The sequence below is a fragment of the Myotis daubentonii genome, chromosome 3, assembly GCF_963259705.1.
Source record: "Myotis daubentonii chromosome 3, mMyoDau2.1, whole genome shotgun sequence".
Classification (NCBI taxonomy): Eukaryota; Metazoa; Chordata; class Mammalia; order Chiroptera; family Vespertilionidae; genus Myotis; species Myotis daubentonii.
The window spans coordinates 6496727-6510999 of record NC_081842.1 but is presented as its reverse complement, the minus strand read 5'-3'; the positions used below and the strand labels follow the sequence as shown (position 1 = coordinate 6510999).

Genomic DNA, 14273 nt, shown 5'->3' with positions numbered 1-14273 from the left:
ACCTGCTGGCTTAGGCCCACTCCCCTGGTGGCAGAGGGCAGGCCCAATCCCGCAGTGTCTGCCCCGTCTCCCCCGGTCACAGATGGCAGGTCCGGATCCAGGGCTGGGGTGGGCAGAGGCTCGGGATTACTCTATCGCCCTCCCCACCCCGCACACGGCAGGCCAGGATCTCCCGCTGGGGTGGCCAGCGGCTGGGGATCACGCCCCAGGCGGGGCGGCGCAGCGGGATCTGCCTGCAGTATGCAAATTAGTGGCCATCTTTGTTGGCGGTTAATTTGCATATCATGCTGATTAGCCAATGGGAGGTGTAGCGAAGGTATGGTCAATCACCATGTTTGTCTATTATTAGATAGGATAGGATAACCTTCCAAAGAGCATATCTGACTAATTGTGGTTTGTTTTAAACAAAGAAACAAACTTTAAGGCTCTCAAGCAAGACACCTTAATCCTATCTAGCCCCACCCAGGGTGATCAGATCCCCCTCAATCTCATTATGTACCACCTTCCGCAGCAATTGGCACCACCCAGCTGGACTCACTTCCCATTGGACCCCTAGGAGCCCAGGGGGGTATAAATGTGCAGGGCAGGAGTCACTGGGAACCTTCCTCTCAGCAGTTGAACCATGGAACCCAGCCTTCCTCACTGTGTGCGCTGTGTGCCTGAGGCCTGGGATTCCCTGGAAGAGCCGCAGGAACCATGCCAGACCTTCCAGCACCACGGGCCCTGGGCACTCCCTCTCTACCCAGGGCTGGGCCGCCTCACTTGGGACCAGCAAGACTTCAACCAGGAACTGAATTCTGGTCCCTGTGGGCTTCTGCGCCAGCATGGCCTGCTGCACAGGCCCAGCGCACAGAACACGTGCAGTCTGGGCACAGAACTGCCTACACCACATGGGATGCCCAAATCCCAGGAGCTAGAGATGCCCCCAGCAGTGGAGAACCCCACACCCAGGAGCCAGAGACGCCCCCAGCAATGGAGGACCCGACGCCCAGGAGCCAGGAGCCAGAGACGCCTCCTGGGGTGGTGGCTGTGGCCCAGAAGCCCAGCTGATGCTCGCCCTGCAGACTCCTTCCGCCACAGGCCTCTCAGCGCGAGGGACCTCAGGAACAGACTTCTGAGGGACCCTCCAGCTAGGCTCTCAGGTGCCCCCAGTTCCTCGGGAGGCAGCGACAGCAGATAGGAGGTACAGGGCCCAGGACTCCCAGGGGCTGCCTCCACTGAGACCCGTTAGTGAACCATCCTCTGCCACAAATGTTCCCGCAGTAACACTTCTGAGTGTAAAAGTCCTGTAGGAAATGGGCCTTTGCGTGGGAGGCTGCCCATTGTCTTCACTAGCAAGAAGTGCAAACAAGGATCCCCCTGACTTGGACTTGCCCGCCTGGCCCCCCAATATTTCCAAATTATCTCTTGTCTCTTCTCTTTCATTTGTGTGCGGTTCCTCTTCCAGATCCTGAACCCTAAACCACGCGGGACGTGGGGGTGCACACATACAACATCTGGCGCCTCAACGGGAAATCTGGAAGAGAAGACTTCGCCTAGAGCGAAAAAACGAAGATTCACCGGAAAGCTGGGAAAGAATTCACCGTATAGGTGGGGAGATAGTTCACCGCACACAAAAGCCCACGATCAGCTGCAGAAGTCGCGATCTGTAAGTAGGGTGGGAACGTTTCCTTAGCCAGGCTAATGGGGCAGAATTTGGCTTAAAAAGTAAGAAACTTTATTGTAGATTTTTTATTTGCATGCTTAAGGAATTAAAGTTTCAGAAGGTAATACAGTTTTTGCATGTTATTATAGAACATAACCCTTGGTTTCCTGAAGAAGGTACATCAATCAGGTCTTGAATGTTGGTAAAGAGTGGGTCAAAATTTGAAAAAAAAGCTTAGCAGCAGGGGAAAAACTTGCCTCCAAACTGTTTCTCCTTGTGGAACACGGTATTTCATTTGCCAGAGACTTTTAAAGAGACTAAGGAGGATAAACCTGGCTGAATGCTCAAATAACTTAAGAAATGTTAGCAAGACTGGGACAGTATAATGATGTGCAAAATCAGCTAAAGTATGTGCAGAAAGCTTATGAAGCAAATTAGACTTTGTGGTCAAGCTTTTCAGTGATAATGTGTGGATGATAAAGGGCCAGTCGCTCTTCTCCCTGTAGAAGCGGAGAAGCCAGAGAAGCCTGCGGCGGCAACAGAAACCTTACCTGTTATCGCTAGAGAAAAAAAAAGTGGCGTTTTTAAATCCCCTCCCTTTGCCTTCTCGCCAAAAACATGGTTTTCCAAAGCCTTTGGTAACTTAAGACTTTAGAACATTGCTGAATTAAATAATAAAAAAAATTATTAGATAGCTAGGTATTTTAAAGTGACAAAATTACTGAAATATTAACCTGAGTTTACAAAAAAAATATATCTAGAGGATAGAATTTAATCTATTAATTGAATATGCCTTGTATTTTATTTAAAATATATCCTTAAAAATGTAAAAATATTATTAATTTGAGAAATGCTGAGTATTTAACTGGCCACCTGAAATTTGAAGCTTCTAAGAATTCAAATTAAGTTGGAAGAAATTATATAGTTGTGGTAACTAAATGCCTAAAGTAGAGAAATTTATTTTTGAGAAAATAATTTTTGTGTTTTCTCTGAAATAATTAGAAATTCAAAATATGTTACTTATTGGTCTAATTTTTTTTTTAAAAAAAAGAAGATTAATTCTGTAATCCCAACTGAATTTCTTAATACAAAAACCAGTTTAAATTTAATTGATGTTCTTTAAGATAATTATAAAAAGTATATAATCTTTAAATATATATTCGATGGTCTTTCCATGTTAAATTTCAAAGCTATAACCGAGGGATGATTCTTGGAGAACTCCAAGGGCCCGTAGTGATTCAAAAAAGAATTTGTTCTCTCTTCTTAAAGGAAATATTTAAAATTTAGTCAACCTAATATACTTGAAATCACATGGAAAGCTTTTATCAAATAAAAATGAATAACTATATTTTACTTATATACATGTATTTTATATGTTATGACGGTTTTGGCCTCTAGGAAGGGCAAAATAGAGTGACGGTATATTTCTTAGATACAGCCAGATTTTTCAGCAGCGGAAATTTAAAAGACAAAAAACTCCTAGCCGCCTGCCTTTTAAATAGGCTGGAGGTGGGGGAGCATTTGTGCCTCATGGATCAAACGTATAAATTTACTTGCTTTGCTTTTTAAAGATATCTACTTTAATTACTTTATAAATTAGCTTTTTAAATTATAATCAAGTTTCATATAATTTCAGCTAAATGAAAAGCCAAAATTTTTATAAACAATTAAATTCTAATAAAGCCCTCTGAAAGTTACTGGGACTACCCATGATCCCTCTGTATATACAAATAAGCCTAAGGGAATACTCTTTAAAAATATAATTCTAATATTAATAAAAAGGAGAAATTTAAAATTTTGAAATCTCTTTCGCTAATATTTACAGGGTAAATTAAAGATTATTATTAAAATATTAAATCTGATCCTTACTAGTAGTCGACATAATGTAATGAGAGTCATTGAAATATAGCTATTTGGCTGCATGGCCCATTATTCAAGCAGTAGCTCTCTAAGTTGCTTGGTGTAAAAAAGAAAGAAAATTGTCTTTAAAAAAAAAAAAAAAGGAGAAACCAAGATGGTGGCATAGGTAAACACCGGAGATTGCTGCCTCTCACAACCACTTCAAAAATACAACTAAAAGACGGAATGGACATCATCCAGAACCACAGGAAGGCTGGCTGAATGGAAATTCTACAACCAGAAGGAAAGAGAAAAGCATACCGAGACTCAGAGGAGCTGTGGTGAGGAAGTAAAATACAAAGGTGTGGAGGTGCATGCGGAGAGGGCTGGTGGCTGAGGACACAGTTGTCTTTTTCAATTGGGAGGGAGTCTCAGGCTCTGAGCTCCAGTTCTGGGTGAGTCTCTGGGAACCCAGACTCATACAGGAGAAACGGGGCTGTATGGCATCGGTCAGAACTCGAGGGCAGCTTTCTCTCGGAGGTGCTTGCAGCGATTGCCAGGACACTGAGAAGCGGGGCCTCTGAGGGCAGGACTGAGAGCAGCCATAACTGCTTGCTCCGCCCTGTTGATCCCCTGGGACCCTGCCCCGCCCAAGCCCTGCACGGAGGCTTTTGCATATGAAAGGCCCAGCCCTTTGCAATCTGAAAATTACTTAACAAACTGCAGCTGGCCCAAGGCCCCATGGCAACTTGCATTGCTACACAGCTGGCTTCTGCTGGATAGCCTCAGGCAGAGGCTAGATTAGCACCTCCTGAGAGATCCAGGAGCCAGTGTGCCTGGTGATCAGAGTGGGACCATCCAGATTGCAGCTCTTCCGATCCATAAAGGACACACTCAGGGGGCAGACTCAGTGAGCACCAAAGCCCCACTGAAGCAAGTCTTGTCCTGGAGGGGTGTCTCTAGCACAGAAGTTCTCCCACTGCAGAAAAAGCTGATTCTCACAGACAATTGGCCTGGAGGTCAATCCCTCCCAGTGTTACCTACAACAATCAAGGCTTAACTACAACAAGACTGTGCACAAAGCCCACAGGGGGTGCACCAAGAGTGTCCACCTCAGGTAATTGAGGAGGCTGAGCCACTGGGCCCCATAGGACACCTAGCACGGAAAGCCACTCTATCAACACAGGGAAGCACAAAAAATGTGGAGACAAAGAAACAGGACACAAATGACAGAAATGGAGGAAAGCAAACTACTGGATATAGAGTTCAAAACCACACTTTTAAGGTTTTTCAAGAACTTTCTAGAAACCGCCAATAAATTTAGTAAGGCGCTCACAAAGTCTGGTGAGACTGCCGATAAATGTAGTGAGACCCTCAAGAAATCTAGTGAGACCCTCGAGGTTATGAAAAAGGACCAACTAGAAATTAAGCATACACTGACTGAAATAAAGGATATTATGCAGAGTTCCAACAGCAGACTAGAGGATCACAAGAATCAAGTCAAAGATTTGAAATACGAAGAAGCAAAAAACACCCAACCAGAAAAGCAAATTGAAAAAAGAATCCAAAAATACGAAGATAGTGTAAGGAGCCTCTGGGACAGCTTCAAGCGTACCAACATCTGAATTATAGGGGTGCCAGAAGAAGAGAGAGAGCAAGATATTGAAAACCTATTTGAAGAAATCATGACAGAAAACTTCCCCTACCTGGTGAAAGAAATAGACTTACAAGTCCAGGAAGCGCAGAGAACCCCAAACAAAAGGAATCCAAAGAGGACCACACCAAGACACATCATAATTAAAATGCCAAGAGCAAAAGGCTCCCACCCTGGCACCCCTCTCCCCAGAACGCTGAACCCAGGGCAGACGCATGTGTCCCAGACTCTTGCTCTCAGGCATCAGGTGCCGGCTAATGGGGACCTCAGAGGACCCCCAGGCGCCTAGTGTATAGACTACCGTTGGGGGCTGTGCCGCCCTCTGGTGTCCCTACACCCTCCCCTATGCCGGGGTGGGGGGGGTGTCGGGCAGCCCCAGTGGGGTGCCACTGGTGCCTCCTAGCCCCTGGGTCTGCTGGGGTCTAGCTATGGCAGTGCTGGTGGGAGCCAGGAGCCAGGGAGAGGCCAGGAGGGGCCTCTGTCTACCCACTTTGAGGAGACTGTCTCTTTCCTGCTTTCCCCCTTTGCGATTATTTTATTAAACTGCACAACAGCTTCTTTTTATCTTTTTAAAGGAAAACACATGATCCTGGCTAATAGCTTCTCTAAACATTGAGCAAATTCTTCAAGAGGACTTCGCATGTCACCCGAAACGTACAAATTTACACGATCTAAGAAGAAATGCTCTGCAATCCCTCGACCACAGGAGAGAAACAGCAGGGGCCCGGGACCTGGACTGACAGGGCCAGCGATAGCCATCGCCACGTGACAGTGGACCTGGAAACTAGGGGCAGCTTGGGTGGTCCCTGCCCGCCCCCCTTCCCTCCCGCTCCCCCATCACCCCCAGGCTGTGCACTCCAGACGTAAGTCATCCAGGGCCTGCAGGCGCTGCCCTCCCCGCGGGCCTTCCCAGTGGCCTGTCTGACACCATTGGTACCCAGAGATGCTCTGTGGCCCCTCTGTGCTTACCGCTGCCCCTGGGAAGGGCGACGCCCGACAGCGCCTCCAGCACGGAACTCTTGCCCGAGCTCTGGTCCCCGATGACGGCGATGGCGGGCAGGGCCAGGTCCTGCTCCACGCCCAGGGCCCGCAGGGAGTCAATGAGGTCGATGCAGGGGCGCACCTTCTCCTCGTACTGGTTGTACAGGTTGTTCTCGAGCCCCTGGGAGAGGCAGAGCAGAGTTCACACCCCTGGCCTCTGAGAAGGCTCCCACGGCCGCGGCGAATTTGCTGCGGAATCTGGGCGTCCGCTCATGTTGGCTGCAGACAGGAGGCGAGGCCCCTGCGTTCTGTTGCTATTGAGGCTTTGCTTCTGCAGAAGCGGGGATATTTAGCTGAGGGTGGAGGGGCCTGGCTGAGCAGAGAGAAGGGACCCAGAAGGGCAGGAGGGGAGCTGGGCCCTGGGCCCTGGGGGAGGGTCCCCAATCGTGATGGTGGCAGGAGGAGCTGGAGGAAAAGCTCCCGGAAGGAGACCCCGACACGTGGAACAGCATGGAACAGAAGCCCAGACGCAGGCCAAGGAAGGTCACCGCCGCCCCTGGTGATTGCGGGATGTGTCTGGAGAGCTGGGGACACAGCTGTGACGTTGGTGGCGGCGGTCTCCCCTACAGCCCCATCCTTCCTCCGCTGGTGGCTATAACGCGCCCTTCCAGAACGTTCTCCCTCCCACTCACCTTTGTCCTCTCAGGGCCCCTGGTTTCTCCTGGCATCTGAGGGTTCAATGTCATCAAGTTGAAGTTCTTGGTGAGGAAGCCTTGGTTCTTCTCTCCCAGGTGGGGAGAACCCATCATGTTGGGGGGAAACCTCATTTGTCCTCCTGGGGCGCCGAATGGCGGTGGCTGCTGCGGGAAGAAACTCATTTCTGCCTTTGGAGAGGGCGGGGAGGGAAGCAGGTTGTGCCTCGGCTGCTGCCCAAACTTGTGGCTTTTCGGCATTAGCTGATGGCCAGGGGAGCCGGCAGGTGCTTCTGGGAGAGCTCTGCAAAGACACAGACGGGGTGGCCCCAAGTTGCCCAGGCTGCACCTCACCAGCCCCAGCACAGCCCCTCACTTCCCTCTACACACAGACTCGGGGAGACCAGGACCCCAGTATAGACAGTGGGGTCTCCATGGGCCCTAGGGCTTGGGGATGAGAGGCAGGGGGCTCCACGTTATCCTGGAGTGAATGTCCCCTGCCACTTGGAGACGCCTGTGGCTCAGGAGCAAACAGGGGACCGTTAGGTGTGGGGAGACACGAGGCAGCATCCCCCAGGCCCCTGGAAGCCAGCGCCTGCCCTCCGGCCACTGTTTATCACCCAGGCCTGGTCAGACCGCTGGGGAGCCCGGGAGGGGTGCTGCAGGAGGGGTGCTGAGGCCTGCAGCCAGGTCCAGGCAGCCCTGTTATAGAAACAGCTGGTGCCTGAGGGCCACTCTGAGATGCTCCTTTTGTTTGGACAACAGCTCCTGTGGCGGCTGCTTTTCTGCACTTTCCAAGTCAAGAAACTGAAGTGCAGGAAGGGCCTGAACTGGGTAAGTCAGTGTTACAGAAAAACCAGACCAGTTTGGCTCAGTGGATAGAGCGCCGGCCTGCGGACTCAAGGGTCCCAGGTTCGATTCCGGTCAAGGGCATGTACCTTGGTTGCAGACACATCCCCAGTAGGGGGTGTGCAGGAGGCAGCTGATCGATGTTTCTAACTCTCTATCCCTCTCCCTTCCTCTCTGTAAAAAAATCAATAACATGTATTTTTTTAAAAAATCTGAAGGCATAATCATTTAACACAGAAATCAGTGCCCTTTCCTCAGGAGAGCGAGTTTTCCAGCCCATCTCTGAGGTGGCCCTGCCTCCAGCACCACAGCAGAGGGCGCCTGAACCCCGAGACTGAACCCAGAGACCAGGCTACAGGGCTCCGATCTGACACCAACACCCACATGTGTTCTCCACCCTCCCCCCCCACCCCCATGGCACCAATGCTCTCACGAGACTGCTCCGGCCTGCCCATGCCCCCTCCCATCCACAGGTTGTCACTTGTGTTTCTGACCAACCGGCTCTAGATCAGAGGTGCCGAGGACCCCCTCCTTGGTTCTGAATAATTTGCTACAGCGGCTCACAGAACTCAGAGAGAGAGACGGTGTTTACAGGTCACCGGCTTATCATAAGAGGATGTAACGCAGAAACAGCGCAGGGAAAAGCCACACGGCCCTGCGAGGGGGTGGGGGCACGGGCCTGCCACACCCTCTCCAGATTCGCTGCCCTCCCCAGACCTCCACCAGTTCACCAGCCAGGAGCTCTCCGCTCCTCGAACCCTGTCCTTTGGGGTTTGCACGGAGGCTTCAGCACAGAGGCATGATTGGTGCAATCAGCGACCGCCAGCCAGTGAGCTCCCTGCCCTGGAGGTTGGGGGCGGAGCTGAAAGTTCCGACTCGGTCACAGGGCTTGTTCCAGGCACCAGCCCCACCAGGCGCAGCGTAAACATCACCCATTAACCCCGCGCTCTCAGCTCTTAGGGCAGTGACCGCGAACCTTTTGGGCTCGGCGTGTCAGCATTTTGAAAAACCCTAACTTAACTCTGCTGCCGTGTCACATACAGAAATTTTCTGATATTTGCAACCATAGTAAAACAAAGACTTATGTTTTTGATATTTATTTATGTATTTAAATGCCACTTAACAAAGAAAAATCAACCAAAAAAAATGAGTTCGCGTGTCGCCTCTGACACGCGTGTCATAGGTTCGCCATCACTGTCTTAGGAAGTTCTGTGACAGGAACAGAGACACAGACCATAACATAGACGACTGTATTTCTCCCCCCCCCCCAATATTTCTATCTATTGTGAAATGATCACTAGTAAGTCTAGTTAACATCCATCCCCGTACACAGCTACAACCTTTTCTTTTTTTCTTGTGATGAGGACTTTTAAGATCGTCTCTCTTAGCAACTCTCAAGTCCTCAGTCCAGGATTGTTCAGGGTGGGGATGAAACCTACAGTAAAAATCTGTGACTGCATGGTGACTGCACTCAGACTATTTCTTGTCTATTTCTTATCCTAAATCACAGGATCGCACCGCACAAAGCCCCACCCCAACCCCGGAGTGTGCACTTTACCGAGGCTGAGCCGAGGTGTCCCAAAAGCCACGCCTTCCTGCCCACTGCGCCTTGAGCCGGATTCTGGAAGAGGGGGCCCCCTGGGCTCCCCCAGCAGCCACTCCTTTCCAGCGCCAACTCGGGTCTTAGTGAGTGGCACAAAGGGCAGCAGCAGAAACTTACCTCTATGGCTCCTGCCTAGGACACCGGCCGGTTTACCAGGAAATCCTCCCCCGCCGGCCCTCACCCGCGAGCCTGCAGGACTTCGGGATGGAGACTCCGCAGATCACCCCTCTCTCCTCCACCGCTCCCTTTATTTGCTGTGTGAGTCACGCCTCTCCACGGCTTTCCCCTCAGCAACAGCCAGAGAAACGAAACCACAGAAATGACGCTGAAGGCCACAGAAACGAAACAGAATGGATGGGTTCCGGGAAGGGGGGGCTGCGGGGGCTCTGATGATCCCCCGGGAGCCCGGAGCCTGTGAACTGAGAGGGCCCGGCCCACCCCCACCGGCCGGATGCGGGGCTCCCGGGCGGGTCCATCACCTGCGTGGCTAACAGGTTTTCGGAGACTTAGAGCGGGGCGTCCTGAGACACTCGCTGCGAGGATGGACAGCCCTGCTCTGGGCTGCCCGACTCGCCCTGTGAGGTCAGGAGCACCTGCCCTGCGGCGGGGCGCCGCGGAATGTGTGTGGCTCTGATTTCTTCTAGTGAATTGAGAAGCCACCGGGTGCGGGCTCCGCTCTGGACCTCGCGGGCCGGGACGTTCACTCAAGCACCTGCTTTGACACTTCGGAGCCGTCCTGCTGGCGTCAGGCCGGAACCCCCCCCCCCCCCCCCAGACCAATGTCCCCCGCGGCCGCCTTCTCCCGGCGGTGGGCGGTGCGGGCTCAGTGCCCACACAGGGGGAGCGCGCAGATCGGAACAGCCTCGCGCACTGCGTGGGCTTCAGGCTCCCGGGGTTGGACCGGGAAGGGGCGGGGCCCAGGCTGACCCGGCTGCAGGCCAGGAGCTCCAGCCCGAACCTGATCCTGCTTCTGCCCACAGCCTGCCTGGCCGTCCGGTCTCCAGTTACTTCATCTGCCAGAAGGCAGGGGGTCCCGCCCCCTCGTCCCAAACGCTTCCCTCCGAGCGCGGAATGGGGGGGCCCGGGCTCTCCCTCTGTGCGGGGAGTGAGGGGACCCCGGCTCTCCCTCTGTGCGGGGAGTGAGGGACCCCGGCTCTCCCTCTGTGCGGGGAGTGAGGGGACCCCGGCTCTCCCTCTGTGCGGGGAGTGAGGGGACCCCGGCTCTCCCTCTGTGCGGGGGTGGGGGTGGGAAGACCAGGGCCCTCCCCTCTGTGCGGGGGTGGGGGTGGGAAGACCAGGGCACTCCCCTCTGTGCGGGGGGGGGGTGGGGGGGGGGGAAGACCAGGGCACTCCCCTCTGTGCGGGGGTGGGGGGGGTGGGGGTGGGAAGACCAGGGCACTCCCCTCTGTGCTTGGGGTGGGGGTGGGAAGACCAGGGCCCTCCCCTCTGTGCGGGGGTGGGGGTGGGAAGACCAGGGCACTCCCCTCTGTGCGGGGTGGGGGTTTAGGGGGGTGCGGGGTGGGGGGACCCGGGCCCTCCCCCACTGGAGCCCTTGGTGCAGGAGGGAGGAAGCGGGGCCTCGTCTGGTGTCCACTCCCAGCATTCTTCAGGAAACATTATGAACTAAGAAAAGGTCGCCTTGAGCACCTCTTTGCTCAGGCGTTTACTTCCTTTAGAGAAGAAGGCATTCTGGGACGTAACCCTTGGAGTGCCAACCAGTGTCCCAGGAACTGTGCTAACATTGCCAAGGCATTTTTGCTGATTTTACAGCAGTTTCGGGAAAAAAATTATGAATCGCAAGTAAATGAAGTTACATATTCAAAAACTTAAGGAAACCTTTACTACATTGACACATTTAGCAATATCATCATCACTAATAAAGGCAGACTGAGAACTGGACGCCTTTCGAAGCTTTGATAGCGCTCCCGGCACTTTAGGCAAAAGACAGGAGGAGCGCGATCCCATCGTGCTCCCCAGCACTCTAGGGGTTAACAAAGGTTAAAGCCCAGGCTCTGGGAGGCCACGGGGACTCGCCCATGGTCTGTCCTGCAGGGTCCAGTATGTCCTGGCCTCTCCCGGAGGGACCAGCGTCCCAGGGGCAGCACAGGACGCTCCAGGAAAGAGTGTCACAACCCCCAAACCAGCTGAGGAAATGGGAACATCAAGTTGGCTGGATCTAAGGACTCATGAGTGGGCAGCGCCGGCCTCGCAGGCAGAAAGGAGCCCTCAGTGGCTGCCCAGGATGGAGGGCTCCACAGACAGAAGCGGCGGGGGAAGGGCATGGGGAATCCCCGCGTCTGTCTTTGGGGGACTGCAGGGGTCTGTCAGGCAGATGACCTCACCACTGCTGCCCAGGAACCCCCCTGCCCCCCCCCCCCGCCACTGCAGTTAGGTTAGGGGTGAAGGCTCCATTTGGTGGCCTGGGCTGAGCACTGGTGACCGCTTGGGGCCTGTTGTTTGTTTTCCTAACAGAAGGCACCTTCGAAGCTGGACAGAGTGATGCCAGGGACACCAGAACACCTGGGGACCCTCCCTTCCCCACCCAACAGCCTCCCCTGGGCACCTCCCTCATCCAGCGGCCTCTCCAGGAGGGACGAGTCCCTGGCACGGTCACACTGCACGCGGGGCCCTTGCTGAGGGAGGGTGACAAGTCCGGGGAAGGAACACCACACCACAGGCAGCATCAGCCAGCAGGGCGGGCCTGCCCCGTGTGTTCACAAGCCCCAGCGTCTGAGCCACAGCGCACCCACCTCAAACGGCCTCTCCTTCCCCGTTTGCCTGCTCAGTGCACAAAGGTGACAGGCCAACGCTTGCTGGATGATGAGGCGGAGGGGACCTGGAGTCCTGAGGGCCGGGCGAGAGGTCTTAGCGGTGGGTGTTTGCTCCGGCTGGGCACAGAGCAGAGAGCGCACGTTGGGGTCCAAGCTCACTGAGCCCTCGCTCTCTGTGCCCACCTGCTCCAGTGGGGGTGACCATGGCCATCACAGGCTGGCAAGGTCTTGTCAGCCTTCCTGAATGGTGCCCACCAGAGACTGGCTTGGGGGCTGGCAGTGCCCAGGCCTTTGGCTACAGTGAGACAAGGGCCTGCTCAGGGGTGAGGGTGTCTCAGCTGGTGACACCCTTCCCTCAGTTAAGAACATGCTGTTATCAATGTTGTGGTGTCCAACGTCCAGGAATCTTGGTAACAAAAGCACCGAGAGGGGCCCGGAGATGCCTGTCTTCCCAGCCTTTCCCGAGGGCAGAGAGCCGAGGCCCTGGCTGCTCTCTCTGTGGAAGCGGGTGCTCCCAGCCCCGCCCCGTGCTCTCCCTTGAACCCACCACGGGGAGGGAGGTCTGCAGCCTTCTGCGGGGTGAAGTGGGGGAGCTTCACCAGCTCTGCCTGCCCTGGGGTGGGGGACCCTCCGGGCTTGCTGCCTATCTAAGTCTTGTTCTCCTGGCAGCACTTTTTCTCTTACTAGTAACAGACTTTATTTTTTAGGTCAGTTTAGGTTCACTGCAAAATTGAGCAGAAGGCACAGAGCTTTCCCTGTACAGCCCCTGTCCTCACACAGGCACAGCCTCCCTCTGTCAGCAGCCCTGGGGCAGGGCGCCTGTCACATTCCATGACCCTCAGTGACTCATCACCATTGCCCAGAGTCCCCTGTTTGTGGTGTGAGCATTCTGTGGCTTGGGAGACATGTATAAGAACATGTGGCCACTGCCTGGCTGGTGTGACTCCGTGGTTGAGTGTCGACCCATGCACCAAGAGGTGACTGCTCGGTTCTCCTCAGGGCAATTGCTGGGGTTGCAGGCTCAATTCCCAGTAGGGGGCGTGCGGGAGGCAGCCGATCCATGTTTCTCATCATTGTGCTATCTCTCTATCCCTCTCCTTTTCTCCCTCTCTAAAAACATGTGGCCACCATCACAACATCATCCCTCTCTGAAAACATGTGGCCACCATCACAGCATCATCCGGAGTAGTTTCACTGCCCTGAAGGTCGCTATGGCTTCCTGTCCCCTTCGACCAGCCCCCGCACTGCCGGACGCCAGTCCACCCTTGCTGCTTGACACAGTCGCTGCAGAGAAGAAACATCTGCACAGCTTATGTTTCAAGGGACCTGGCATATATGGCGTACTGTTCTTAATATGTTTGCTCTCCTTCTTAAGGCTATGTGTTTTAACCAAGGTCACCTCTCCGAGAAAGGTTGTTTCCCCAGGTGAGGATTCTTATCAGTAAAACCCCTGAACTAAGTGCCAGGCTACCCGGGTACGAACAATCTTTACTTAGAATAATCTCCTTCAGTTACTTGCTTGTAGCTTAATAGAACAATAGAGCAGTGACCTTGGAATGAAGATAAGAAACGCCCTAACCTTTGGAATAGAATGGATAGGATTAAGATCAAATAGTATAAATACAGACTTAAGAGGACAATAAAAGGAGGAACCTGGCTATGACGATCACCTGAATGATGCCTCCCTGTCATTCCTTCTTCGCGGACTCCGTCCACACCTTGGGGAACCCCCGGACCTGCTGGGGCTGGACCCCAACACCGCACCTGCTCTGTGCAGCTCCAGCCTGTTGCTGGTCCAGGGACGGCCTCAGGCTGTCCAACCAGCTGGGCTCAGGGGGCCGGAGCCCAGAAAGGAGATAGCTTCCCACCCCTGGCTCCTGCCCAACAGGCCCCCCAGGAAGGGGCGCCCCGAGTGGAGCTGGGGGAACACCCTCACCCCACAGTGGTCTCCAGGCTCTGAAGGCAGAGGCCCCAGCAGGGGTGATGCGATGGCCCATGGCTGTGCTCAGGAATGTCAGAGGCAGCTGCTAACAGAAGTAGCGGGAACAGCGTCTAAACCACACGCCAGCAACGCAGCCGGGAACTCTCAAAACCGGTCATGGTGTGGAGCCATCCTCCTGATCACGTGTGTTTAGTGGAACACAGCGAACATTTAGGTAGAAAGCGCAAACCTGGAAAAGGAGGGTCGCCAGGGCCACGACTGAGGGAGGGAGCCGGTTTTGAAAGGGTCTCTGTGGTT

General features: G+C 53.7%; 1 protein-coding gene across 1 annotated transcript in view; it reads right to left on the bottom strand.

Annotated features, from left to right (window-relative positions):
• MX2 (MX dynamin like GTPase 2) overlaps positions 1 to 9827 on the bottom strand; it is a 37680-nt gene extending 27853 nt beyond the window's left edge. Inside the window, exons 1-3 of the mRNA XM_059686500.1 lie at positions 9743 to 9827; positions 6812 to 7115; positions 6108 to 6300 (exon numbers count right to left, since the gene is read on the bottom strand). Of these exons, the coding sequence (XP_059542483.1) occupies positions 6108 to 6300; positions 6812 to 7072 (454 nt within the window). The 5' untranslated portion in view covers positions 7073 to 7115; positions 9743 to 9827. The remainder of the gene's footprint in view (positions 1 to 6107; positions 6301 to 6811; positions 7116 to 9742) is intronic.
• Between the last annotated feature and the right edge of the window lie 4446 nt (positions 9828 to 14273).